We start from the raw sequence: 27,556 nt of genomic DNA, 5'->3' as shown, positions 1-27,556 counted from the left end.
CTGTCTTGCATTCAAAAGCTTGTCTAACTTTATCCTAACTATGCACTTGGTGTAATAAAAGATATCACCCTAAGAAATCCTTGCCTCTTGCACTGATGTACAAAGACATATATAAATTATAACCTTGCTGTGTCGTTAAGACTACAGACTGCATTCTGGTGACAGTACTGAGACAGTCCATTTGAACCACAATTCTTAGATGTCTTATCACAGAACTTCCCTGTATAGCCATCTTTACACGACTGTGACTGGCATACTCCCCCGCTGCCTGGCCTGTTATCACAAATTCCATGTACGCAGCCACAATCTGTCAAATAGAGAAGAATCAGTTACTTTATGAGGTGGCTAACACCTGCATAAACAGCTTTTGGTAGATTTGCAGATTTCCCTTGCAAATTTTCTTCAAAAGCAATTAATGCCATATTATCTCTTAACCTCAGAAGTTACCTGGAAAATAGGCTTAAAGGAATATAACCTCAGCTGGTATAAATTGTTGTGGCTTTATTGATTTAAGTGATGTTACTCCACTTTATACAAGTTGAATATCTGGCACAAAACGTAAAGCCTTTTCATTACTGGAAATAAGCAATGAAAACCACCTCAGGATTTTTCAAAGGCAATCCTGTGCAAACACTCTGCAGAGTAGATGCCAGCTAGCAAGGTCACAGGGCATCAGTGGGGCCTAGAGTGGAGAGGGAACAAGTTAGGGGGCCAGATCAGGTCCCCATGAACTGGGGCTTTCTTCCTGGGGCAGAAGCAGTAGATCCCCTAAAAATGCCTTCCCTCGCTGCTCCCAGATCCCGGCCACCCCAAGAAGCACAACCTGGGCACATCTACATGAGACACTACTGCACAGTGGTTACTGAGCATTTATTTAGTACTTGTATAATTGAATACTAAATAAATGCGGAGTAACTGGAGTTACTGTGCAGTAGCACCAGCAAACATTTTTTTAGTGATGCTACTGTGTAGTAGCTTAGTAATACTGCACAGTAACATATTAGCACTGTTTGTGCTGTGCAGTACTGCACAGTATTATTTGACTATTAAGCAATTAGAGTCTTGTATAGACATGCCCCCAACACTCCCCATACCTCAATCCCAATTTCTTAAAACATAAGACTGAAGCAAGGACTCTAACCCCTGCTCCTCAAGAGGCAGGAGGTAGGCCAAGAGTTACAAGCTGGTAGGTAGCTACAGGAGTCAGCTGCAGAACAGCAAGCAGCAGAGAAATCTACAATGTGTTAAAAAGCCTCGAGGGCAGAGTCTGCAGCTCAGGGTTTAAGCTCCCACACATGAGGGCAGGCTGAGTGCTGGGCTAATTAAGAACCCCTGACCAGGTTACTCAGAAGAGGTAGAGCCCAGCACACTAAAAGTTTGGTCTTGACTCCTACTGTGAGCAGAATGCTGGCTAGCCTAGCTGCATCAGCATCGCACCAGGGACTGGACCCTCCTGCTTCAGTGACTGCTGGGGGTGGTGAACTGGGCAGTGTGGGAGGAGGCACAGAAGCAGACGTCAGAAGCATGGGAGCTTGCCTGGTAGGAGGGACACATTGCCTGGAAGACTGCCTGGGAGGAAGCACAGGATTAGGCATAGTGGGCACACTGGGCCTGGCTGGAGGCCCTGGAGCAGCACCACATGGAGCTGCTCCAGCAGCGACTGGCCAACTGCCTCAAAGCAGGCCCCCTCATAAGCCTTGAAGGAGGCTCTGCTGCCTCCCATCCACAGGAGCCTGACATCTGCCACACAATGGATTGTAAGGTGGATAGAAAGCTGGCTGGATTGTTGGGCTCAATGGGTAGTGATCAATGGCTTGATGTGTAGTTGGCAGCCAGTATTAAGTAGAGTGCACCAGGCATCGGTCCGGGAGCTGGTTTTGTTCAATATCTGCATCAATAATCTGGAATATGGGTTGGAGTGCACCCTCAATAAGTTTGCAGATGACACCAAGTTGCAGGGAGTAGTAGATACACTGGAAGGTAGTGTTAGGAGTCAGAATGACCTAGACAAATTGGAGGATTGGGCTAAAAGAAGTCCCATGAGGACAAGGACAAATGCAAAGTCTTGCATTTAGGACAGAACAATCACAAGCTCTGCATACTGGTAGAGGCTGAGGACTGACTGGTTAAGCAGCAGCTCTGCAGAAAAGGACCTGGGGGTCATAGTGGACAATAAGCTGGATATGAGGCAACAGTGTGCCTTTGTTGCCAAGAAGGCTAATGGCATACTGGGTTGCATTAGTAGGAGGGCTGCCAGCAGATAAAGGGAAGTAATTATTCCCCTCTATTCAGCACTGGTGAGGCCACATCTGGAGTACTGTGTCCAGTTTTGGACCCCCAGCCACCCACTACAGAAAGAAAGTGGACAAGTTGGACAGAGACCAGTGAAGGGCAATGAAAATGGTGAGGAGGCTGAGGCAAATGACTTATGAGGAGAGACTGAGGGAACTGGGGTTATTTAGTCTGCAAAAGACTAAGGTGGAATTTAATAGTAATCTTTAAGTACCTGAAGCGGGGTTCCAAAGAAGATGGAGCTAGACCAGGGATGGCCAATTATTTTGGCTGTAGAGCCACTTAATGACTTTGGATGAGCTGTAAAGGGTAGCCCCACCTCTCGACAGGTGCCCTACTCTCTGATCACTATCACGCACCTACTTTGGTGTGGGTATGGCAGTATGTGGAGTTTGTGGGGGGGTGCCGCCCCATTATCTGCCCCCATCACCCACCACCCCCACACAGCCCCTGCCAGCAGTGGCAGCAGCCCTCCACCCCACACAGGCCCCCCTGCTTCCATTGGTGGCAGCAACGGCAGCAGCAGCAGCAGCAGGTGGTGGACTCTTGGGTCATTCATGGCTGTGGCAGGCAGAGCCCCACAGCGGCACATGGCTCCAGCTGAGTCCCTCAGGCTGCACATGGTGCCACAGAGTCAGCCCAGCTCAGCCTGCTGGCACGTGCCTTCAGACCAGATTGGGCTGGGTCCGTGCTGCCACCTGGGGCTCGTGACACTGCAGACAAACTGTGCACCATAGGGCTGAACTAGGCCAGCTCATGCCTCTGTAGCAAGAAACCTTTTTTTTTGCCTGTCCCCACCAAATGTGAAGCCCCTCCACATGGCTAAAAGCCAATTTTGCAGTATTTGCCCCCTTTTGGGGATGCTTTCTTTTTTCTACCTTTTCTTCCTTCCTCCCTCTTCTTCTTTTATTAAATTATTATTATTTTTACAGAATACAAGGTGTACTTGTAATAAAAATATAGTTTGTAGATGCTTTTATGGGTATAAAATAGTATTCTGCATCAGTATGTCCCCACCTCACACACTGTATTTGGTCTATTTGTTGTGTGTGCCATGGCATTTCACCCTTTTATGTTTTATATTCTATGCTTTTTAACTTTGTAACAAATGTACTTTAAGTTTAAAAGTAAGTTGTACCATGTAACAATGTTAGCAAGGACGGGAATCAAACTGCAGCTTCTCTGTATGGAGCAGGTCCCTGAATAAATATTGATTGATTGCATAACGCAGTATCTAGACAGGATAACAAGCTAATGAGTGGCAACTAACACCTACGAAACCACAGATTAAGGAGAGGAACAATCAATACAGAGCCAGGAACTCCCTGAAACTTCACTGTTAAAGGTACAAAAGGTACCTGTGGACGTGACCCCTGGGGCTGACAGCTGCCATCAAGCAACCACCAAGTGGGACATCCCATGAGGTCAATGACCCCTGGATTGGGTAAGCCTGAAAACTGGGGAGTCACCAAAGTCTGCCAGAGAGGAATAAAAGACAGCAAAGGATGACCCCCAATGGCACCCTCTCTGATCTGACCAGCGCTCTGCCTGCCCAGCCAGAAGGACCAGCCGGCGACCCCCTTCTGTAGCAACACTGCACTGGCCATCGATGGCAGACTCCAGCATTTGGGGATAGGTATATCTTGACATGGGTGCTTAGAGTTCATAGCTAGCTACTGTGAGTGGGTGGGTGTGCGTGAATGTGTGTGTGTTTGAGGGGATCAGCTACAAGGTTTATGATCTGACTTTTGCATCCATCTAATAAACTAGAATTTTATGATAATCCTGTGAGTTGGTCTTTTGTAGCCAACACCTCCATGTGGGGCTTCCAGCATTCCAGCGGGGTCAGTGATGGGGCCAACACCCACCCACAAACCCGCATGCACCCACACACATTCCCATGCCCACTCACAAACCCCATACCCACACACACACATCCCCATGCCCCACTCACCAGATTTCCAGGCATGCACCACCACACTTGGTGCCTCCACATGGAGCTCCCAGCTGGAGTGCAGAGGTGGAGCACAGAGCTCACTCCATCGAATGCTGCACAACCTCTGAAAGCCTATATCTCCTACCTGCTTTCAGAGGGACAGCTGCAGGCCACTAATAAGTTTTATGGTGGGGCCCCTCAAGCTGGATAGAATGGCCTGGTGGCCTGAATCCAGCTCACCAGCCATATTTTGCCCTTCCCTGAGCTATACTGTTCTCAGTGTTGGCAGATGACAGAACAAGAAGCAATGGTCTCAAGTTGCAACAAGGGAAGTTTAGGTTGGATATTAGGGAAAACTCTCACTAGAAGAGTCATGAAGCACTGGAACAGGTTACCTAGGGAGGTGGTGGAATCTCCATCCTTGGAGGTTTTTAAGACACAGCTTGACAAAGCCCTGGCTGGAATGATCTAATTGGGGATGGTCCTGCTTTGACCAGGGGGTTGGACTAAATGACCTCCATGTAAAAAATTACACGGACAATCCTGGCACAACCACAAGGCATAACCCTAATTTTCTATGATTCCATGATTCTAACACAGGTGCTTGAGGTATTGCAAAGAGCCAGCACACAAAGAGTGGAAGGTGGCAGGACCCATGGAGACCCAGAAGAGGTTTTTCAGTAGTTGGCAGTCTGGCTCTGCATGCTGCAGTGAGAGGAGCTCCTGGGTGAAATGCCTGCAGTAGACAGACTGGCAGGCACCTGAGGTCCTCCCTGGAGCTGCCACGAGAGAGCTAAGGGGAGCTTATGGCTTGTAGTGAGGTAATGACCCACAGTTGGGTAGATTTTTAGTTGGGAAGCCATTGGCTTGTTTTTCTGTTGTAATTTAAGCTTGAGACTGCAGGACTGGGCATGACTGACAGGGAGGCTACAGAGGTGCTGCCAGGGTACCTATTATACAGCCCTTCCAGGATCCAGGACCTGGTGGACTGTGTGGGGATGGAAGCCCAAACACTTTAGAAAAAGGTAGAACTGAGAGCAGCCTTGCCATTGGTCAGAGATATCAGTGGAGCTGGGGAGAAAGGGAAGCTGGACCGAATTGAAAGCAGCCTCACCCTGGGGCTGGGACACCAGGGGGGCTGAGACTAGGTACAAGACAGGGCCAAGGGGCCCAGAAACCAGAAACACAGCAAGGGGAGGGACTGAGAGAGCTAGACCCAAGTCAGTGGGCCAGATGAAGGCTTGTAGCCAGAGAAAACAGGGGGTGCTAAAACCAAGAGAGCTGAAGCCCCTTTACAAAGACTGAAATGTGGATCAAGTCAAATCCGTTAGGCACGAGCGTGGCTGTAGGGGTGGAAGGAGGCCACAAATTTAGCCATTAAAACAAGTAGGGCCTGAAGAAATGAGAAAGAGAGGGAGAGAGGATACCCTAGCCTCACCAGCCTCTGAAGGCCATCTCCTCCTCATTACTTTTACCATCAAGATGTGTCAGGCAAAGAAGCAGGGTGAGACCCTGGGAAGCAGCAGCAGCAGCCAATTAGGACTGAGGCAGCCACTAGGGGGCATCACAGCACCCCTTTGGTACCATCCTGTCACAGAGACCTTCTTTATTTCACTTTAAATTCCTTTTCCCCTTATTTTTATTTTATCCTTCAGTGGCTGACTTCCTGAATTTCACTAGCGATCCTCCATCCCCATTTTCTTTCCACCTCCCATTTCATTACCCACCCCCATCCCATTAATTTTTCCCCTCCCAGCTTCATGCTCATGTCTCCTCACCCCCTATCCAATCCATCTCTCACCCCCACCCCCACCATTTAGAGCAGGGATAGAAGGCTGTCCTGCCTCACTAGTGGCAACTTACAGATATAGCTCCTAGTCTGGCCTCTGCTTGCCACAGCTGTGCAGGTGGGGGACAGTCAGAGGTTTTTAGCCTTAAGGTGTGACTGCTTTGAACTCGAGCTAGCACCAACTCAGATCAACACTTGAGCAGTTCAAAGTGCAGTGTGTAACAAGGCCCTTATTTTCCTCAGGGACTCAAAATCCCTGGACTGCTGCCGCTGCACCATAGTTCACCTACAATGGATGTTGCTGCTGCTATAGTTGCAGCCTACTATCTTTTTTTTGCCATGACATAAACACCCAAAGGGGGCTGCAATTCTGATGCCCCTCTAAGTCAGCACCCAGCACTGGTGCCCCACTTGCCCCCTTTGTTTTGCTACTGGGTAACGTTATTTTAGGACCAACACATTTATACATGCTTTTGAGGAATATTCATTAGTCTTTCATATCACCAGCACTGACATCAGCATCACCAGGGAAGATCCATAAAAATTCAAAATTTTGACAGATACATGTTTCATAGTTTCATAGTTTCTAGGGTCGGAAGAGACCTGAGCGGATCATCTAGTCCGACCCCCTGCCATGGCAGGAAAGAGTACTGGGGTCAGACGACCCCAACAAGATGTTCATCTAACCTCCTCTTAAACACCCCCAGGGTAGGAGCCTGCACCACTTCTCCTGGAAGTTAGTTCCAGACCCTAGCCACCCTGACCGTGAAGTAGCGTCTCCTGATATCTAACCTAAACCTACCCTCTGCCAGCTTGTGACCATTATTCCTGGTCACTCCTGGCGGTGCTCCGGGGAACAGGGACTCCCCCAATGCCTGCTGGTCCCCCCGACTAGTTTATAACAGGCCACAAGATCCCCCTCAGCCTTCTCTTTTGGAGGCTGAACAGGTTCAGGTCCCGTAGCCTCTCCTCATAGGGCCTGCCCTGTTGTCCCCTGATCATGCGCGTGGCCCTCCTCTGGACCCTCTCGATGCTTTCCACATCCCTCTTGAAGTGCGGCGCCCAGAACTGGACGCAGTACTCCAGCTGCGGCCTGACCATGCTGCATAGAGGGGGAGGATCACCTCTTTGGACCTGCTCGAGATGCATCTGTGGGTGCATGACAAGGTGCGGTTGGCCTTCCTAACTGCCAGGTTAACTGAGCTGCCAGGTTAACTAATACTGCCAGGTCTTCCTTTAACTTGTTAAAGTCCAGGAGGCTCGTCCAGGTGCACTGGGGGGCTCCCACCACTGCACTCACCCCGACAAAGGCTCAATCTGTGCATGGGGCTCAGGGCATAAAGCCCGGCGTGCAGCAGTAGCCGCTTCTGCCCTGCACACAAATCAGGAGGGCAGGTGGCCCCTTGGCCTCCGCCAGGATGCGTGCAGTACATGAGCCCCACCACACCCCTGGACGAGCGGCCCTGACCCTCCCCCAGCCTGGCCGGGGCCCCATTCACCCCTGCTTCTGCCCCAGCCCCTCCCATGTGTGTGTAGCAAATTGCTTTTTAAGGCTGCCTATGGAAGAGTCCATAATTGGAAATAAATACTTTCCCCAGGTTGGTTCTTGAAAACTTCAGGCTTTTCTTAATCATTGCATCTGTTTTTATAGAGGTGTTTTGACACTAAAACTAATGTCAAGGTTTATGGCAACATGGACACATTCAACATTCCTTTTGTTCCATTTTTCTTGTAATTGTGCCAGCGTAGTGAGAAGACACTCAATGTCTTTTTCAGCATCCAGTGTAGCATCTCTGTGCTAGAGTACCACATTGCATTAATTGATGGGAATTTTCAGGCAAATTAAAGTGAGTTGAACCCTATACAATTTTGACATGTATTTTACTATTTTAACAATATTGCTTCTGGTTTTGGCACTTAGATTAAATTCACAGAGCTCAATCAATGCTATTTACATGCTTTTCCAGTTTTTGGCAGAAGGATCATAGAATCATAGAAAAGTGGGGATGGAAGGGTGATAGAGATCACCAAATCCAACCCCTAGTCAGAGGCAGGATCATCCTTATCCAAACCATCCTATCCAAATCCACTGTCTAGCCCTGGCCCTAAGGGGTATGCACAGGCAGGCAGGGACAAAGTGCCGCCACACACTACCTCATGCCACTGCCTCCCAGAAGCAGGGCCGGTCAGGGCAGGGCAAGGGCAGTGGCGCCCCTCTGCGGGCTGCACAGGCACCGCCCAGCTGGTCAGACATGGGAGGGGGAATCTTGCATGTAGTGGCAGTCCACTACCCCACCATCCACCACCCCATGCCACTGCTCCATATCCAACCACATGCCACCTCCACCCCTGCCCCCCACTCCATATCTGCCATGCGCCACCCCTGCCTCCCGCTCTGCATTCAGCCGCCGGGGGTATACTTATTAAAAAAGGTTGAAAACCCCTAGTCTAACTTATTAGTAAAATTACACGGACAATCCTGGCACAACCACAAGGCATAACACCCTAACCTGTCACTAGTGGTTGGGCCCAGACACTGAAGTAAGTGCATGTGTGTGAAAGCGCATGTGAGCCCTCAGCTCCCCCCATTCCCACTGAGCAGAGCAGTGGAACCAACAAGAGAGGAGAGGAGCCAAAGCCAGGAATAAGGTAAGCAGGGAAGGGAGGACAGGGTGAGCAGGAGTAGGCCCAGCTGTAGGGAATTGGGAAGGGGTTTTTTCCCCCCTCCCATCCCTATTTAACAGCGCTGGCTGGGAGCATTGCTCCTGAGCTGTGCAAACAGGCCAGGCAAACAGACATGCTCTTCAGGAGCACACCAGAGTTGGTGAGGGAGTTTTCGCAGGGGGAGTGCAGAGTGGGGGGCCTGAGAATCCACACGCGGGGAGTCCCTGCCACGGAGGAGAACTCTGGACAGAGACTTCAGGTAAGTGTATAAAGAGGGGGGCCAGCAATGGGGGGTGGTGACATGGAGGGCAGCCAGGGACCCAGCCTTGGTGTCACCTCTGGCTCAGAACTCCTGTGGGGCTAGCACCCAGACAGGGCCTTTGGAGGGGTTGGCAACACCCTGGCCCCCTGTCTGTGGCAGCTGCCTGGCAGGGGCTCTGGGGCCTGGGCAAACCAGGAGTCCCCTCACCTGTCCCATATGTGGCCCTGGAGGGGCAGGTGAGAGAACTCCAGGCAGAGGTCAGCAGGCTGCAGTGGATCAGGGCAGTTGAGGAAGAGATTGATGGGTACTTCCATTCTCTGAAGGACCACGCACCTGGAGGGAAGGTGTCACAGGAGGCGGTCGATGCAGAAGGATGGAAGACAGTCACCTCCAGATCTAGATGTCTCAGAGCTAGATGTCATACTACTGGAGCAACTCCCCCAGTGCAGCTGTGAAACAGGTATGATGCCCTAGCATCACTGGGAGAGAGTACAACAAAGGAGGCAACGTCCACAGCCACCACCAGACAGGCAGAGAGGCAACTGGGCAGCCAGAGGAGAAGGTGTCGAGTCATTGTGGTGGGAGACTCCCTCCTGAGAGAAACGGAGGGAGCCATCTGCCACCTAAATCCTACAGTACAGGAGGTATGCTGCCTACCCAGAGCTAGGATTCGAGACATCACAGTGAGGTTTCCAGACCTAATCAGGCCCATGGACTACTACCCCATGGTCCTCATCCATGTTGGAATGAATGATGTGGCCTGGAGTAGTCCGGGACAGGTCATGGCTGACTACACAGCTCTGAGAGACAGGCTTAGAGGCTCAGGGGCACAAATAGTCTCCTCATCGGTCCTCCTGGTCAGCAGACATGGCCAGCACCATGGCAACTGCATTGTGGAGGTCAACTCACGGCTTTGGAGCTGGTGCCACTGTGCGGGGTTAGGCTTTCTAGACCACAGTCCATATTTCCAGGATAAGACCTTGCTGGGATGGGACAGCCTACATCTCTCTCCAAAAGGTAAGAGTCTATTCTCTTATAGGTTGGCAGACCTCCTACATAGAGCTTTAAACTAGCTTTGTCAGGGGATGTGGATGCTGAGTTCAGGACGAGGTTGGGGAGGACAAGCCATGAACCGCATGCTGGAATTGATCAGGTAAGTACTAAGTGGCTCACTAAGGATCAGGATAGGGGAATACTAAGGGTACCTATTGTGGGCTAAGGTGTTTCTACACTAATGCTAGAAGTATGGGAAACAAGCAGGAGGAACTCGCATTCCTGCTTGCAGACAAAGATCTCGACCTGGTTGGTATAACAGAAACCTGGTGGGATCCTACCCATGACTGGGCAGTGGGCATTGATGGCTACAGGCTATACAGGCAGGATAGACTGGGGAAAAAAGGGAGTGGTTGTTGCTAGGGAACTTTATATATTGTCTGTAATAAAGATGGTGACAGAAGGACAGATCAAAGTCCTATGGGTCAGATTACAAGGGAGTAGGGGTGAAAGGGACTTGGTAGTGGGGGTCTACTACAGAACCCCACACCAGGAGGAAGAGTTAGACCTAGAATTCTCGGAACAGCTCTCTAGGGAAGTACGCTCAAAAGACCCAGTTATCATGGATGACCTAAATTACACAGACATCTGCTGGGAGGAGCAGTTGGCCAGGTCTGCCCGTTCACATAGGTTCTTAACCTGCATACAGGACCTGCATCTAACACAGGACGTATGCAGTCCCACTAGGGAAGATGCCTTACTTGACTTGGTGCTGGCCACAGGGGAGGACTTGGTGGGGAATCTACAGGCACAAGGTAACCTAGGGGATAGTGACTACCAGTTGATAGGATTCACTATCTGGTGTAAGGTGGGAAAGACAACAACTAGGGCAGTAGTGCTAGACTTCTGGAAGGCCAGCTTCAGCGAGCTGAGGAGATTAGTTAGGGTGGGACTGAGGGGTAATCACATCTGTGAGTTGTGAGTCCAAGAAGGGTGGGAGTTCCTCAAGGGACTACAGGTGCAGAGGAACACCATCCCAGTACATGCAAAGGAAGGCAAAAGAGCCAAACAACCTTCTTGGCTGAGCAGGGAAATCCAGGAGAGCCTTCAGAGAAAAAAAGAGGCCTACAGGCTGTGGAAGCAGTAGGCAGCCACCAAGGAGGAATATACCTGCTTGGCTCGTGCTTGCAGGGAAGCAGTGAGGAAGGCCAGCGCAGTTACGGAACTCAAGTTGGCAACAAAGATTAAAGATAACAAAAAGTACTTCTTCAAGTACATAGGGAGCAGGAAGAAGCAGGGTACCATAGGGCCACTACAGAATGTACATGGGCAACTCGTAACTGATAGGATGGAAAAACCAGAGCTCTTAAATAATTTCTTTGCTTCTGTTTTACTGGACACAGACACAAATACACTTCCCAATGAGTCTTTAGTTTGGAGTGTGAGTAATAGCAATCCACCAACAGTTAGCACTGACCTAGTGAAGGGGCACTTGGAAGGGCTGGATGTATTTAAGTCGGCGGGCCCCGATGATCTTCACCCAAGGGTACTAAAGGAATTGGCTGATGTCATAGCAAAACCACTGGTGCAACTGTTTGACCACTCGTGGGACTCAGGACAGGTCCCAGAGGACTGGAAAAGGGCCAACGTGGTCCCTATTTTCAAGAAGGAGAGGAAGGAGGACCCAAGTAATTATGGGCCAATTAGCCTCACCCTTGTTCTCGGCAAGACCTTGGAAAAAATTATAAAGGATCACATTTGCAGGGGCCAGCGAGTCACACTATGGTAAAGGGCAACCCGCATGAGTTTACAGCAGGCAGATCCTGCTTGACTAACCTGGTCTCTTTATGACCAGGTCATAAAGTGCTTAGATACAGGAATGGAAATACATATTATTTACCTGGACTTTAAAAAGGCTTTTGACACAGTGTCGCACCCAATTCTTATGGACAAACTGAGTAGCTGTGACGTGGATTTTTTCACAGTAAGGTGAAAAGCTGGCTCACGGGACACACCCAGAGAGTGGTGATGGATGGGTCAGTTTCCCCCTCGAGGGATGTGGGCAGTAGTGTCCCCCAAGGCTCTGTCCTTGGACCAGTGTTGTTTAATATCTTCATCAGTGATTTGGATGAAGGTGTTGAAAGCACTTTGTCCAAATTCGCGGACGACACTAAACTATGGGGTACAGTTAACACACTGGAGAGCAGGGAGTGAATTCAGGCAGATTTGGACAGACTGGGGAAGTGGGCAGATCAGAATAGGATGCAATTTAACAGGGATAAATGCAAGGTGCTGCACCTGGGGAGAAAGAACCTCCAACACACCTATAGACTGGGAGGTACCATTCTGAGCACCGCAACAGTGGAAAGAGATCTCAGAGTCCTGGTTAACACAAAAATGAACATGAGCCGCCAGTGTGACGAGGCAATAAGCAAGGCCAACTGCCCTCTTTCTTGCATCAGCAGGTACATCATGAGCAAGTCTAGGGAAGCAATAATTCCCCTCTATACAGCATTGGTGAAGCTGCAGATGGAGTACTGAGTCCAGTTTTGGGTGCCGCACTTCAAGAGGGATGTGGATAACCTTGAGAGGGTTCAGAGAAGGGCTACTCCTCTGAACACGGTGGATGTAGTCTTTCTGGACTTCAGGAAGGCCTTTGACACTGTCTCCCACTCCATTCTCATTAAAAAGCTAGGTAACTGCGGCATTGATGCCCACACAGACAGGTGGATTGCTAATTGGCTGAGGGGTCATACTCAGGGAGTGGTGATGGACGGGTCATTTTTGACCTGGAGGGAAGTGAGAAGTGGGCACCGGGGTCCCTCAGGGCTTGGTCCTTGGGCCCACATCGTTTTATTTCTTTATTAGCAACTTGGACGACGGGATAAAGAGCAGCCTGTTTAAATTTGCAGACGACACCAAGATTTGGGGTGAGGTGGGCATGCTAGAAGGGAAGGACAGATTACAACAGGACCTGGACAGGTTACAGGGGTGGGTAAATGAAAATAGGATGGGAATCAATACTGACAAGAGCAGGGTGCTGCACTTGGGCAGCAAGAACCAGCAGCATACCTATAGGCTGGGGAACTCCCTTCTTGAAAGCACGGTGGCAGAAAGAGATCTTGGAGTCGTTATTGACTCCAACATGAACATGGGCCGACAATGCAAAAACACAGTCAATAGGGCTAACTGTACCTTGTTCTGCATCCACAGATGCATCACAAGCAGGGCCAAGGAGGTGATCCTCCCCTTCTATGTGACACTGGTCAGGCCACAGTTGGAGTACTGCGTCCAGTTCTGGGCACCACACTTAAGGAGGGATGTGGACAACATGGAGAGGGTCCAGAGGAGGGCCACTCGCATGATCCCGGGACAACAGGGCAGACCCCATGAGGACAGGTTATGGGACCTGAACCTGTTCAGCTTTCGCAAAAGAAGGCTGAGGGGGGACCTGATGGCCGTCTGTAAACTTACTTGGGGGGACCAGCAGGGATTGGGAGAGACCTTGTTCCCTCAAGCGCCTCCTGGAGTAACAAGGAATAACGGCCATAAGTTGCTAGAGAGTAGGTTTAGACTAGACATTAGAAGGCACTACTTTACAGTCAGGGCAGCTAGGATCTGGAACCAACTTCCAAGGGAAGTGGTGATGGCTCCTATCCTGGAGGTCTTTAAGAAAAGGCTTGATGTTTACCTGGCTGGGGTCATTTGAGCCCAGTTTTCTCTCCTGCCCATGGCAGGGGTTTGGACTAGAAGATCTATAAGGTCCCTTCCGACCCGACTTCTATGAATCTATGAATCTATTCATATGATTGAGGGCCTGCAGGTAAGACCCTATGAAGACAGACTGAGGGACCTGAATCTCTTCAGCGTCTGCAAGAGAAGGCTGAGAGGCGATCTTGTGGCTGCCTACAAACTTATTGGGGGGGGGTCCAGCAGGAAATAGGGGGCACTCTGTTATGAGGGCGCCCCTTAGGGTTACCAGAAACTGAAGGAGAACAGGTTTAGATTGGACATAAGGAATAAATTTTTTATGGTGAGGGTTGCCAAAATATGGAATGGGCTTCCAAGGGAGGTGGTGCTTTCTCCTACCTTGGAGGTGTTCAAGAAGAGATTGTAGAGGCATCTGGCTGGGGTTACTTAATCCCAGCACTCTTTCCTGCCTGGAGCAGGATGAAATCTAGCTTAAAGTATGGTAGAGACTGAGATCCAAGGAAAAGGGACACATCCTCTACAGAGGATGGCAAAATTTCGCAAAAGTTTTCACCAATTTGATTAAATTAATTCCTGACTGCAAATATGGCAATCAGACAAACTGTGAGCAGAGCTAGTTTGTCTCAGCAGGAATATTGGCACGCCTCAGTCAAAATTCCCCGCCTTGGCTGCAGCCAACACCCAATGCTTCTGAGGAAGGTGAACGCTCACCCTTTCCACAACACATGTAGCAACAGCAGGGGAAAAAAATTCTAGACAGCCCCAAGTGGCAACCAGCAAAGTCCAGAAAGCATAGGAAATTACTATAGTAGAGCATAAGCATAGCTACTCCTAGATTATGTCTAACCATAAGGGCAGCCCATCAAGTAATAGGCACAGAATAGAGTGAATCTGGAATATTTTTATTGAAAATTTCCCACCACTTTGGACTTGCATTGAAAATATTATACTGAAGAGAATGTATCAAAGAATATAATCTTATCAATTGCCAACTCATGAATTAGTACCAGTCAAGATTAATGTATGTGATACACATGAGGAAAAATGTGCCTGAGGATCCTTTTTAAGAAGCACTACCTAAGCTCCAGAGTATTTTCCTGCCATATTGGCACTGCTATCATATGCTCATCTACATCAGAGTTGGAAAGTTAATTTATGTTCACATATGGTGTTGTGAATCATCTCAGCTATTTCCGTGATACTCTTTTTGGTAAAGTCTCTGAAGCACAAAGAAACATTCCTGAATAAAAAAGTTCTCAGTAGCTGTTTGTTGAAAGTATTGCCTTGTCTTCTGCTATCTGGTGCAGCATTGGAAATTGGCATCTGGATGGATTGTAAATTTTCTAATCCTTCTAATTTTGAATCACAGATCATAATAATATAGATAATATTCTATTTGAGGGGCTCTGCACTTGAGAGAAAGTTCTCAACAGCACCACAAGGTAGTTCATTGTTCATTCTCAGCCTTAAGATGCATTTTATCTACATTAGGATAATTACTGTCACCTCTTTCTCATTCCAATTCAAATGGATTCTGTTCTTTTACTTTACTTTCATTCATATCTAAATGAGCTGTGGGTGATGTTTCACTATTGACTGGAATAGTGCAATTAGGTAAGTTTTTACTTGCTTCTTTCTCTGAATCTTTTCTATGCTTTTCCATTCTTTTTATGGTACTGACTTGTATACATTTACAGGTTTCATAGGTCAGTGGAAGATATCATGGACATTTCTCTATAGCTGGAGCCAGGGTGCGTGATGAGTCAGTGGATACACAAATACACCCACTATAGGTTGTGCTCTCTAGGCTGGAGGCAGCTTTGTATACAATACACATGGCCCACAGGCTGTCAACCTTTCTGGATATTCTGGAGGCCATCTCCTTCTTTAAGGGTGTGTGGCTACTGAGAACTGGATATACAGCTTGCTTTCTGTAGAAGCTAAAGAGGACCCAGAAACGTATAATAAATAGAGAAACTTCTGGGTTAGAATAAACTATCACTCTCTATTTCTTGTTCCAAAAATAGGAGATGGGACAACTGTGCCCTTCTAAGATGCATTTCTCTCATAGGCCCTGCCTCAGAATATCATATTTATCCACATGGCTGGTAAGTTTATTCTTTATTATAAATTCTACCAATTTGCCAAGGATAAATCATACTTACTGGTCTATATTTCCCAGGATCACCTCGAGAGCTCTTTTTGAAGATGTGTGTTATGTTGGCAGCCTGCCAGGCACAGAGACTGTTTGCAATTATAAGCTACATACCACCGCCAGAAGTTCTGACTTCCTTTGCTCACTGGACTCTGTTTCCCCATAGCAATTAGAAATGGAAAAGATTTATTCAATAATTCCCTACTGTCAGAGATGGATAATAAAATCCTCGATCCAAACTTTACTGAGGATCTGGATTTTTCAGTTGAGCCTACCTCCATCTTCTGCATATTAGTCAGCATTTGTTAGTGCCAACTTGAAATAACCCAAATGATTATAAAGTTAATTCATATCAGTGACACTAAATCTACACTTTGCTCATTGTTCTGTTTCCTTTCTGGCATGTCATTTAATTAGAGCTGCTTTCTTGCAGAATTACTGACCTTCATTGCAGTTCTCCCCATGCTTGTTTGGGTTTGAACATATGTGGCAGGCTATTCCTTTGAAACCCTCAAAGCAATGACAGTTGCCATTTCCTTGAGTCCCGTCACTGCACTGAAAGGAAAACAAAAGGAAAATTGAAGTCAGCAAGGCTCAGGGGAACTGCATGACAGAGATGTTAATGTCTTGTAAGACGGGTTTTCAACCTTTTTCTTCCTGAGGCCCCCCAGCAGTCTATGAAAACTCCACAGCTCACCTGTGCCACAACATCTGTTTTTCTGTATATCCAGTAGACTAAAATCTGTATTAAATTGATAATCAAAGAGTCTGAGACTGAGGAGGGGGCATAGCTGGGGGACTTCAGCCCTGCTCCTGGCTCTAGGGGCAGAGCCAGCCCCCAGCATGGGCTTCCCTTGCTCCCCCCCAACCTGCCCAGCTGGATTGGAGACTGAGGAGGGGGCATGGCTGGGGGACTCCAGCCTTACTCCTGGCTCTGGACTCTGGGAGGACAGAGCCAAACCCCAGTGTGGGCTCCCCCTGCCGCCACCCCCTCAGCTGGGCTGGAGACTGATGGCTAGGGGGCTCCAGCCTTGCCCCTGACTTGGAGCTCTGGGGAGGTGGAGCCAAGCTGTAGTGCCAGGTTCCCCTCCCCCTCCCCCCCTTCAACTGGCCTGGAGACAGAGGAGGGGGTATGGCTGTGGGACTCCAGGCCCACTCCCAGCTCTGGGCAGGCAGAAGAAAGCCACGCGTTCAGGATTCACATCCCCACATTGCACCAGGCTTCTCCCATCTGGGGATCTGGTGCCCAGCTGGAGGGGTGAGGTCGGGTGGGCTCGGGTAGGTTCCCTCCCCACCCCACCTTCTCCGCTGGCCCAAAAGCTGAGGTGGGGGTGTGGCTGGGGGAACTGCTCGGTTCCCAGCTCCCTGCAGTGGCCAGCGGGCTGGGAGGTGTGCTCTGGTGCCCCTCTGCTACTGGTATGGGACACTGCAGGGGTCTTGCTGCCTTTCCTGTTTGAAAAGTGAATGTCAGTTTATTTGCATATCAGATCAACCTATGCATTTTAGAGAAACCTGCCAAAATTGAATTGATTCAGACTTGGACTTTTTACCTAGTCTGTACTTAGCCTCTGTTACACCTGTCCATGCCCAAACATTGTATCTGAAATTTGAAAGCAAAGAGGCTAAAAATGTATAGTTTCCAAAGCAATTGTAACTTGCCTTGCAGATACAATGTATCTTATGCTTCTTTATATAGCATTATGCTTTTATGCCTTAATAAGTATAAATCACAGATTAATTATATGTAGAGGAAGCTAAAGGGCAAATTTTGGGCCACATTAAGTTGGTAAACATTTTAGAAGAGGCATACATCTAAGTACAAGATATTATACATATTTTTTTTTAACTTGAAGATACAGTGAAGTGCCCCTCTTCCCATCTACAGTCTTCAATTTTTTCACCAATGTATTCCACAGAAAGATAAGGAGATATCTTGCTTTTAAAGTCACAGTACACAAAAACTGTTATATAAAACATAGGTGGTCTTCTTACTTTCCCTAACTGCAAATGATGTCTCTCATGTGGAAAAAAAGAAAGAAAGCGGTGGGCGGCCATGGTGGCTGTGCAGCAGGGCGGCACTCAGCCTCGTAATAACAGCTACAAAACTGAATAATAGAAGCCTTCCTTGACAATGAGAGGAGTTCATCAGTTCTGGGGCTCCTAATAACCCCACAGCGGTCACATAGTGTACGTAACTGCTGGCATTACCCGTTGGCTAAGCGCATATCCCGTAGCATTCGGCTAGAGGAAGTCACTACAGAGCAACCGAAGGACAGTGTCGTCCTATCCCTGGGTAACTGCAGTGTCAGGGAACCAGAGGTTCTCTAGGGATCAGGACTTTTCTGCTGTGATCTCACTGGGGAGCCTAATGCGGGGCCAGGCAATTATTTCACCTTAATGAGTTCTGTGAGCTGTCCAGGGCCTCAAGAGTAGCTTCGTCTCTTGATACATGCCCTGCCCGTGGTTGCCATCTTGGGACCAGATTTCCTGTCCCTGACCTTTGCCACCAGAAGTCCCTCCCCTTGTCCCCAGAAGTACTCCTTTTAGGGAGGGGAGTTGTCATCTTTGAACCAGAAAAAAAACCAAATCACATACTGAGTTAAAAAAAAAAGAAAAGAAAGAAAGAAAGAAATATAAGATTCCTTCATCCTTTTCAAAATAGATAGCAGGAGTTATACAATTAAGATGATGTCTGTAGGGTTAAACCCCCTTCCAATTTATATCCGCACTTTGGCTTTCTGTATTCTCTTTCTCAAATATTTGGAAAATATTATAAGACATATATCACTTCCAGACAAGATGCATACTGTTTCCATGGCTGGTGCAAATGACACAAATTCTGGCTAAAGCTTGCCATGCACATGACCAAAGTCCCCACCAGGAGTAGGAAAAGAATAGTGTGCTCTAACTGTGGGTCCAAAATGATAGAAACTGGTGCACTCACATTGCCTCTGCCATAGCAGGGACTGGAAAATCCACCCGGACATTGCGTGCAGTCAGGACCAAAAAATCCTTTGCAACACCCAGGTTTCTGGAAAAGTTGTAAACATTAGCAACACTTTACTAAGCAGTTTCTTGAGTGCTGTTAAACAACATGCAACCTGAAATCAGATCTTTTAGCTGTTTTTTAAAATCATGAGCTAAGAGCCTCATCCTGTGAGTCATCCTCCACTTCCAAGTTTGAAATTCACTCCTTTCCCCAGCGGTGGTAGAATAATCGAAGTGACTATCTGGTCTGCATTCTGACTATACTTTCAGCAGCTCCCACACCCAAGTTTATTTTTTTGTTTTCCCCCCACCTAAGACTACCTTAAACAGAGTCAAGCATTACTGTATCTTTTTCCCCAGTAGAGCCTGCTTTTTTCTCCTTCTGCTTCTGACACACATTTTGGATCCTTTGTTGTTTGGTTGTACAGGCCCACATCCTTCCTGTTACAAATTCCTGCCATTGTCTGAATTATTTAAGAAAAAGGATGCTCTTTCTGTGTCACATCAGATACCTAATGTGGTTAGCCAACAGCAGCACAACTGGAAGGCAAATGTTCAGTCAGTATTTTGCCAGCTACATGTCATCGTGTATTATCGATGACTTGCAGGCCGCGTGGTATCTCTAGGGAGGATGAAACTTCTTTTCCTAAGCATCTGACTGTTTCATAAACAGGATGTGATTATCCTTCAGATTAATCTGCTCTCATTGTACTCTGCTTCCTTTGATAGAAGTCTGTTAGACAACTGTGGGTCTCTAAGAAAAGACAAGTTGTTAAACAGTTCATGTTGGTTGTTATGGTATTTTTTTCATTTAGCTCTGCCATCTCATTCAGTGAAATTCATACAGGCTTTGCCAATCTGCCCCGACCAGCACTTGACAGGGGAATCGTTCAGATGAGTCCATATGTGTTCTGCTCAATGTTTATTCACTGCTGAATGTTCATCTTTAAGGAGGAGCTTAGCCATGTAGTATCGCTTTCCCCTGGTCCAGTGGCAGAACTTACTGTGGAAGCACTTCTCTCCTTTTCCAAGCAATGTTTCAAAGACTTAAAGCTGAAGCCCTTCAGATTCAAGGAGCAGAAGCAGAATAAAGTTTCCTGTTAATGTAATGTGCTCTTGCATGCTCTACATTGTACTTACCAAAATGGTGTGATTGCAGTATCTGGCACACCCCTTTTTCATAACATTCAACCCCAATGGATCATGGACATATACACATTCTTTGGGGAGAGGCTCTGGTTCCTTTAGAAAGAAAATGAGTCATCAACACAATAACTTCTCCTTGTCCCTGGCTGCAGAGGGTAACTAGCTACTGCTGAACTGAGCAAATTCATGGGACAGCCAAGGTGAACAAGATAAGATTATGGTGCTTCTGTTGCAATACAAGATATGCAGTAGCTTCCTTTTGTTTACAATAAGCAATATCTTCCTGTTCTTATTTTAAAATTGCTTATCATGCTGAACAATGCAGGTTCTTTAACATTTCAGTCAAGCCAATCTACCTAAAAACTCACATGAAGTGAACAAGTTAAATTGTTCTTACTCCCAGAAACAGAGAGAAGAGATAAAAATAATTCATGTGGTGTTATCCAATGACATTTGGGATGAATTTGGCCCAAGACTTTACCCCACATGAGGTCCTCTTTTGAATTTACAAATAAGACTGGTAACTAAAGTCTTCTTAATTTATAAATTCCTGTTTTGAGAAATCTTCAAACAGCTTTTCAGAAAATCAAGCACCTTTGCCTGACCTAAAATTGAGAAAACTACATCACTATTCATATTTGAAGATCTTTGTCATGCTCTCTGTCATGAATTTACAATGGTTCTTGAGAGTCCATCCAATTGCTGTGATGGATTTTGTTCATAACTTAAAAACAAGGTGCTACTCCCTAAAGAATAATAAAAAACTACTGTAGACCATGGGTAAATGTTTCAAAAGTGACTTAAATGTTCATTTACAAAAAGTCACTTAGGCCCTGTCATATAGCATTTTTAGCATACATTTTCCCATTGTAGTTAATGTAAAATAACTATAAAACGCATCCATAGTCTTCATTTATTCCAGTTTAAGCTACTTGCTTGTAAATTTTTGCAAGTGCACATATGCACACAAAAAAAATTATGCATGCATTTTATAGAAACACCTATACAACACTCTAGCCTGATATCTCATAGTTCAATCCTGTGCCCTAAGCTTTATGCACTTGGAATTTTATTACAGAACAGTGACAGATGTATACTGTTTGTGAGTCAAACTAGCACCATATAATTAATTAATCTGTGTTTTGTGAGCCATAATCATTTCTGAGCTGTTGCCAGCAGAGCTGGCAGGTAGATTCAGGGAGGTCCAAATATTAGATGTCTTTTATCTTTCTTCTTTTGTGTGCCTGTGACAAGGTATTTAACAGGATTCATAGATTCACTGGAATCTGACAAGGCCAACACTATAAGTACCACTGTTGTGACCTTGAACCTACAACCTCAAGTCTATTACCCATGCATCTTAGGGCCATGCCACCCCAGCTCCTATCGTTCACCAGCTTAACCCAAGATGCTCTTGAGCCTTGGATAGTTGTCCTACTCATCCCTAAAACCAAGGTTGTACCCTCACAGCTAGTGCAAGAGGGAAAGAAAAAGACCACCTATGGTAGATGTTCTAAGAAACTGCTTTTCTTTTCTTTGTAGTGTGCAAGCCAGAATTACCTGTGGCAAGTTAGGGTGTTTTGATGTTTTGGTGTATGGGATGTTTTAAGCCCACTGTAAGCTTATTTACCCTTCTGAGAAAAGTAGAGCAGCTGACAGTATACAAGTCAAACAGGCTAATTCAAGTGAGAGGCACTGAAGTATGAAATAATTGCAGGAAGTCTGTCAAAAGCAGAATGGTTAAACCAAAATGTGGTAGCTGCCTTTTTGCATCTTTCTATCCTGAGAAAAAAGCTAATTGCAGAATAGAGTTTTCATTTCCAGAATAGATAAATTATTGCAAGATATGATGCCAGATAACATGGAACACAAACCTGTGTGTGTTGACAAAAGGTAGCTTATCCTCCAAAATAAAGTTAAGTTTAAAATAAATAAATAACTTTTTAGGTAGAGAAGGAGTGAGGCCTCTAAAGTATATTGATATTTAATAAAACTTAGGGTCCAGAATGCCATTTGAAAATGGAACTTAAGCCACGTAGGTGATTCAGAGAAAATCTTCTCCTGCCTTATCTATTGGTCTGGGTCTGCTCCTACAGACCTACACCCTTAACTCAGGCAAAGTTGACTCCAGGGTTTGACCTTTTGCTAAAAGTGAACCCACTGATGTAAATGAGACTAGGTAACAACACTTTGTGACAACGAATTTGTGACCCCAAACACTGACAGCAAAGCAGATAGAACCCAAGTCCCCCTTCAAAAAAAAAGCGTGCCTACGTGAGACGTTTACTGCTTTGACAAATTAGTTCCACAGTAAATGTCTCAGCATCTACACATGCAGAGCTACTAGGCTGAAGTAAACTAATAAACTCTGTAGCAGAGTAGTAATTTCTAAATACAAGTACTACCCTGCTGCAGAGCTTTTTACTCCACAGCAGCGCACATGTAGACGCTGATCAGGCTGGGGCACAAAGGTGCTGCCATGTGCCATCTGTTCCTGCACTCAACCACCCTCATGCCTCAGCCACACCCTCTGCAGCATGTTCAGCTGGGGCAGAGCAGCCCTGAGCTGGCTGTCTGACCCTGTGGACTCCCTGCTAGCTGGGGCTGGTTCGCCCCAGCTCAGTGTTCTGCAGTCCCAGGAGCCTGTGTAAATATGGCACCCCAGACCAATAAACTCCAGTGTGACAAGTAAAGAGTTTATTGTATTGTATTAATATGCACATGTAGATGCATCCAGATTTAATCTCATTTAACAGGTATGATATACATCCAACTAAGCTGGATCCAGTCAGTGACTGAGTCTTTCATAGCCAGTGGGATTATAGACTCAATGTGTCAGTTTCCATGAACTGAGAGTTGCAAGCTCCCATTTGTCTGCAACACAGAGGTTTACTGCATAATCTTCCATGACCATGATACAAGGAGGTACTTTCATGCTAGGAAACAGAAACATGGTCCTCAGAAAGTCAAGTTTGGGGATTCTACTAAGAGGCAGGTTGAAAGTGGCACAAGTGTAATGGTGGAACCCCAAGACTGTGCAGATTCAAGAACAGTAGAAAAAGTTCTACCTGTGCTAAGAGTGAGGTTGTTGGAAGCAAGAAATCTACAATTTCACTTAATATGCAGAGTATGTCATGGCTCTCTCTAATGTGTTCTGCATACTTCAGAACAGGAGGCAGCACAGACTACTGAGCAAAGCACTGAACTGGGATCAAGGAGTCCTGGGTTCTATTAACAAATATACAACAACCTTTTCTGCTTGACCTTAAATAAGCTACTGTATTTACTTGAATAGAAGATGACCCTAATTATAAGACAACCCCCGCCCCGCAATAATTAGATTCTATCTATGGAAAACTTATAAAATTATCATTTTCCATGCATAGAATCTAATTATTGGAGGGTTCCCTTGAATTTGTCCCCCTCCCACTGCTACAGCATGGAAAACAAATCTGAGGGATCAGGTAGCCCTTCATTCTCTGCTTCCCCACAACTTTTTCCCTGGCATCCCTTCCCCCACCCCTTCCTGGCAGACCCTTCCTGGCATCTCTTCCCCCACCCCTTCCTGGCAGACCCTTCCTGGCATCCCTTCCCCTACCCCTTCCTAGCAGACCCTGATCTCCCTGAGCACGTGGAAGTGAGGAGCAAATGTGAAAACAATAACCTTGAAATTAAACATAGCTGTAGCAATTTGCATAGAGTACCCATGAACTTAGATAATCCAGAATTGATGCACGTTACCTTTTTTTGAAACTGCTGCAAGTTTCAGTACAGGTGTTTCTTAAACACACTTTCGAGCAGCACCTTTGGCACACATGTATATAATCAGGCCAAATCACACAAATCAGTTCCAAATTCTCTTAACTGAGCAGAGCCAGCCACTGACCAGAAGCGACACAGAGGTGACTGCCTGACTGCCCCTGCTGCTACACCTAGAGGAGTCCAAGGATATTCTAAATTCTGGACTCTTCCCTACCCCCACAACTGTATCCCACATCTCTCTGTTTGTAAATCTGTGTGTGCTTACAACCCACCTCCTTACTCAACTGTGCTTACAATCCACCTCCCCACTGTTGTGTAGTCTCCTGTATATTCTTTGCTGTATAAGCATTACACTCCCTCCTCGCTTTTTTCCCTCTTCCTGGGCTTAGTTGGCTGTACATTTCTTATGTAACTTAGTTGTGTTCACACCCCTTCTTATTTAGTTTCCATTGCTGAGCACATGCTGCTTTTGGCAGTGATTTAATGATAGACAATATATTTAGTGAGGTGTCCTTGTATGCGATTATAAGGGGCTTTTTTTCCCCCATACCAATTGTGGGGGAAAACTTTGTCTTGTATTCAAGTAAATATAGTACTTCCCCTCTCTGGGCCTCTGTTCCCTTCTGATACTTTGTCTGTATGCTCCTTGGGGGAGACTCTCTCTCTTATTATGTGCCTGTATGGTGCCTAAAAGCACTATGGGTGCTAATATAATCTAAGCAAAAATAATAAAAGGTATTTACCACTTTTCTGCTGTGAGGTGGGCAAAGGCTGGTGTTCAAGGCTTTGCAATCAACACAACTGCCCTGTTGCAAAAAAAAAAAAAAAAAAGAAGAAGAAGAAGAAACACATTTTCTCAAATGTAATCTCATTTTAATTCTCCCAAACAGAGACATAAATGGAAATACATACAGGCTGGCAGTAATGAAGATTCATCAATGCAATATGAGTATGTAACCCTAGAAGCCTTAGGGTTACAAATATTCAGGCTTAATCCTGGATATTCAGTAGTTATGCTGGAGAGCATGTGCTCTAAATTCCATTATTCTATGAAACAGTTGGGAATCTTTTGTCACTTTTGAATCATTTTCATGGCCACAGTTGAATAATGGCTGACTATACACTTGCTTGTTCATGTTCTAACTAGAACGCATTAGTCTAGTCTGCTCCGTGTTCATGTTCTAACTAGAACTATTAATTTAGTCTGCTCCATGTTCTAATGAGAACACTCCTGCATCACCTCGCCATCATGTGCATTAAGCCCCAACACATTTTAAACTGACTGTGGGGGCACTTTTTCTAAACCTCATTGAATGAGCTTTAGCTAAAGTGCCCCGCAACAAATTTAAAACATACTGGGGCTTAATACATGTGACAGTGAGCCATTTCAATTAAAGCAGCTGTCCAGGAACTGCCCTAATTAAAACACTCCACCCCCACCCCCAAGGATGTGTATAGGCAGCCAATGAGATGTAAAAAAATAGACTTTGTACTGGTGTGCTATTCCATATACTTTAACATAGCTCTTTCTATTATCCCTGTCAACCTGTCAGTGCCTAAATGCTAGACACAAGTTGTGACAAAGATTCAAAATAAAGACCACAAGACTCTGCTCATGCAGGGTGTTTACAATACTGTGAGATTCCCTATATTATGCAGATATTTAATTGCAGGATGAGAGCATATTAAAAAAAGCTCAAAGACCCACCTGAGGGTTGATGGCCCATTGAAGCAACATAGTTAAGAAATAGGAATTTTTGGAGCCATTGGGAAGGCTAGTATCACATTTTGTTTCCTTTGACTCCCCAGTTCAAATGACCAGGTACCCAGTTCCAGCTGGGCCAGCTAGGGTAGGGAACTTCTGGCACAAGTCTAGAGCAAGACTCAAATTCATGCCTCTGGACCCAGAAGGGAGACACTTTAACTACTCTACCTGCATCTAACAGGATCCACCTCTGGTGGTTGTGATGCCCCCTAAAGCCCATACAAATCTTGTTTCTCACTCTCTCTTCCCAGATGTATCACCCTGATCTTGTCTACCACATCTTGATGGAAAATTTATATAAATTTGGGAGGTTCCCCTTAAAATACCAGTGCAAGTCTGTAGGTAAGACTTGCTACTGGACCACCTCATTCTACCATGATCTTTTAACTCTGATTCTCAGCAGGGTCTCAATCCTCAAAATGGCCTCAGTCAGCACACTCACACAAAGTCCTGGGGCCTCTGATAGCCCACTCCCTCAAAATCCTGTGGGTTTCTGGTGACCCACTCAGTTATGGTTCTTTTCCAGCCCCACTTTGCAACTGTCCACAGTTAAGATTCTCTTTTACCCTCTCTGTCTCCCCTCCCCAGGGCCTCAGTCTCCCCTAGCGCACTTCTTCAAAATCAAGAGGTCTTTTCCAGTCCTCTCATCTCCCCTTCAGCCACTCCCATGCCTCATGGGCAAAAACAGAAACATCACATGCAGCATAACTTATGAACTTATCTCTATGATACTCTCCCCAGAGCTGCTTCTCCCTTCAGGATCTCTGCCAATCTGACTCTCCTGCCCTGGAGCTCTGTTTAAATCCCCTACCTGGCTCTGCTCCTTTTGGTCATCAGGTTCCCTTATCCTAATGGGGCAGGGGGATTCCTCCTTTACTGATTAGCAGGTTTGCTGTTCTGCTCTTTATCTGCCCCTGCATCCTGCACCATACTAGCAGGCTTATAGCTCTGCAGTCTGCGTCTTTGCAACCTGCAGTTTACAAACTAGAGTCCTGCAACCCTTTAGATCAGCTGCCTGGCCCCACTCTCTGTAACAGGGGTTGGGACACCTGTTACATTGTACCCCACATCTGACACTATGAAACTTATACTTGTTAGCACCAAATGTACTTTTATTTTCCATAGTCTCAGCAGGCATGTTAAGACAAGTGGGAATGTGCACTTTGCAGCAAATGTGAAAATGTTCTCCGCATTGCATATTTGCAGCACATAACCAATATTAGATACCAGAAAATCCAAATATAAAAAAAAAGGAGAGTGCTGCATGTGGCTGCAGTGTGTGCTGCCCGAAACCAGAACCTGGTTGGCCAGAAACCTCACTGTGGCTGCCAGCCAGGCCCCACATGCTCACATCACCACCCTGTACCCCAGAAGGCCACCAGGTGAGGCTGCTGGGGCCTGCCCAGATGCTGGCCCCAGTCTCCCCTACCCAGAGCTGTCCCTTGGGTTGGGTGAATTGAAGCAATCACCCCAGGCCCCACGCTTGTGGGGCTCCACAGAGCTGGGTGGAGTGGCTGCGGCCCCTCCCACAGGGCCTGTCTGGACCTGGCAGCTTAGCCCCATGCCACGGGAGAAGCGCTCTGTAGGGGGTGCTCCTGCTGCTCCATGCACCCCGGTGGAGGCCTGGGGGGCATGTGTCCTCCTGATCTGTGCATGGGGCGAGGTGGCTGCTGCTGCGTGCTGAGCTTTGTGCCATGAGCCCCAAGCTGCAGAGTAGATCCAAGATTGTACCTTATTGCAAAAAGTGATCTTCACCTTAAAAATGGTGGAGTCCACTGTGCTAAAGCATGTCACTGTAGCAACATTGCCATATGGTGACATGTAGACACGCCCATTATATCCCAAATCAAACTCATAGGACATGGATGTTCAGATCCATTTAATAACATTATCAAACTAGTTAGCAGAGAAGATTGAAACTTGATTACCAAAACGAGGTCTTAAGAAGCCAGATTTCTTTCTGAATCATATATATATATTGAATATGAAGATAAAAGTAGCATTTTTAGTTTCCCAAATTCCTAAGAGAAAATAGCTGACTTCTCAGTAATATTATGTGGAAATGGTAGCAGAGGAAGTGCTTATATTGGCTA

The 27,556-nt window shown here is 46.5% G+C and overlaps 1 protein-coding gene and 1 pseudogene across 1 annotated transcript in view; one reads left to right on the top strand and one right to left on the bottom strand.

Moving 5' to 3' along the window:
* STAB1 (stabilin 1) overlaps positions 1-27,556 on the bottom strand; it is a 217,488-nt gene that overhangs the window by 143,260 nt on the left and 46,672 nt on the right. The window contains exons 19-23 of the mRNA XM_090022768.1: positions 24,442-24,504; positions 19,931-20,032; positions 18,747-18,833; positions 16,246-16,357; positions 124-307 (exon numbers count right to left, since the gene is read on the bottom strand). Of these exons, the coding sequence (XP_089878894.1) occupies positions 124-307; positions 16,246-16,357; positions 18,747-18,833; positions 19,931-20,032; positions 24,442-24,504 (548 nt within the window). The remainder of the gene's footprint in view (positions 1-123; positions 308-16,245; positions 16,358-18,746; positions 18,834-19,930; positions 20,033-24,441; positions 24,505-27,556) is intronic.
* LOC149855675 (uncharacterized) lies at positions 8,815-15,700 on the top strand (annotated as a pseudogene).

This window comes from Crocodylus siamensis, chromosome 11 (assembly GCF_052110815.1).
Source record: "Crocodylus siamensis isolate JL-2025a chromosome 11, ASM5211081v1, whole genome shotgun sequence".
Lineage (NCBI taxonomy): Eukaryota > Metazoa > Chordata > Crocodylia > Crocodylidae > Crocodylus > Crocodylus siamensis.
The sequence above is the reverse complement of the archived record's forward strand: the minus strand, read 5'-3'. Positions and strand labels throughout refer to the sequence as shown.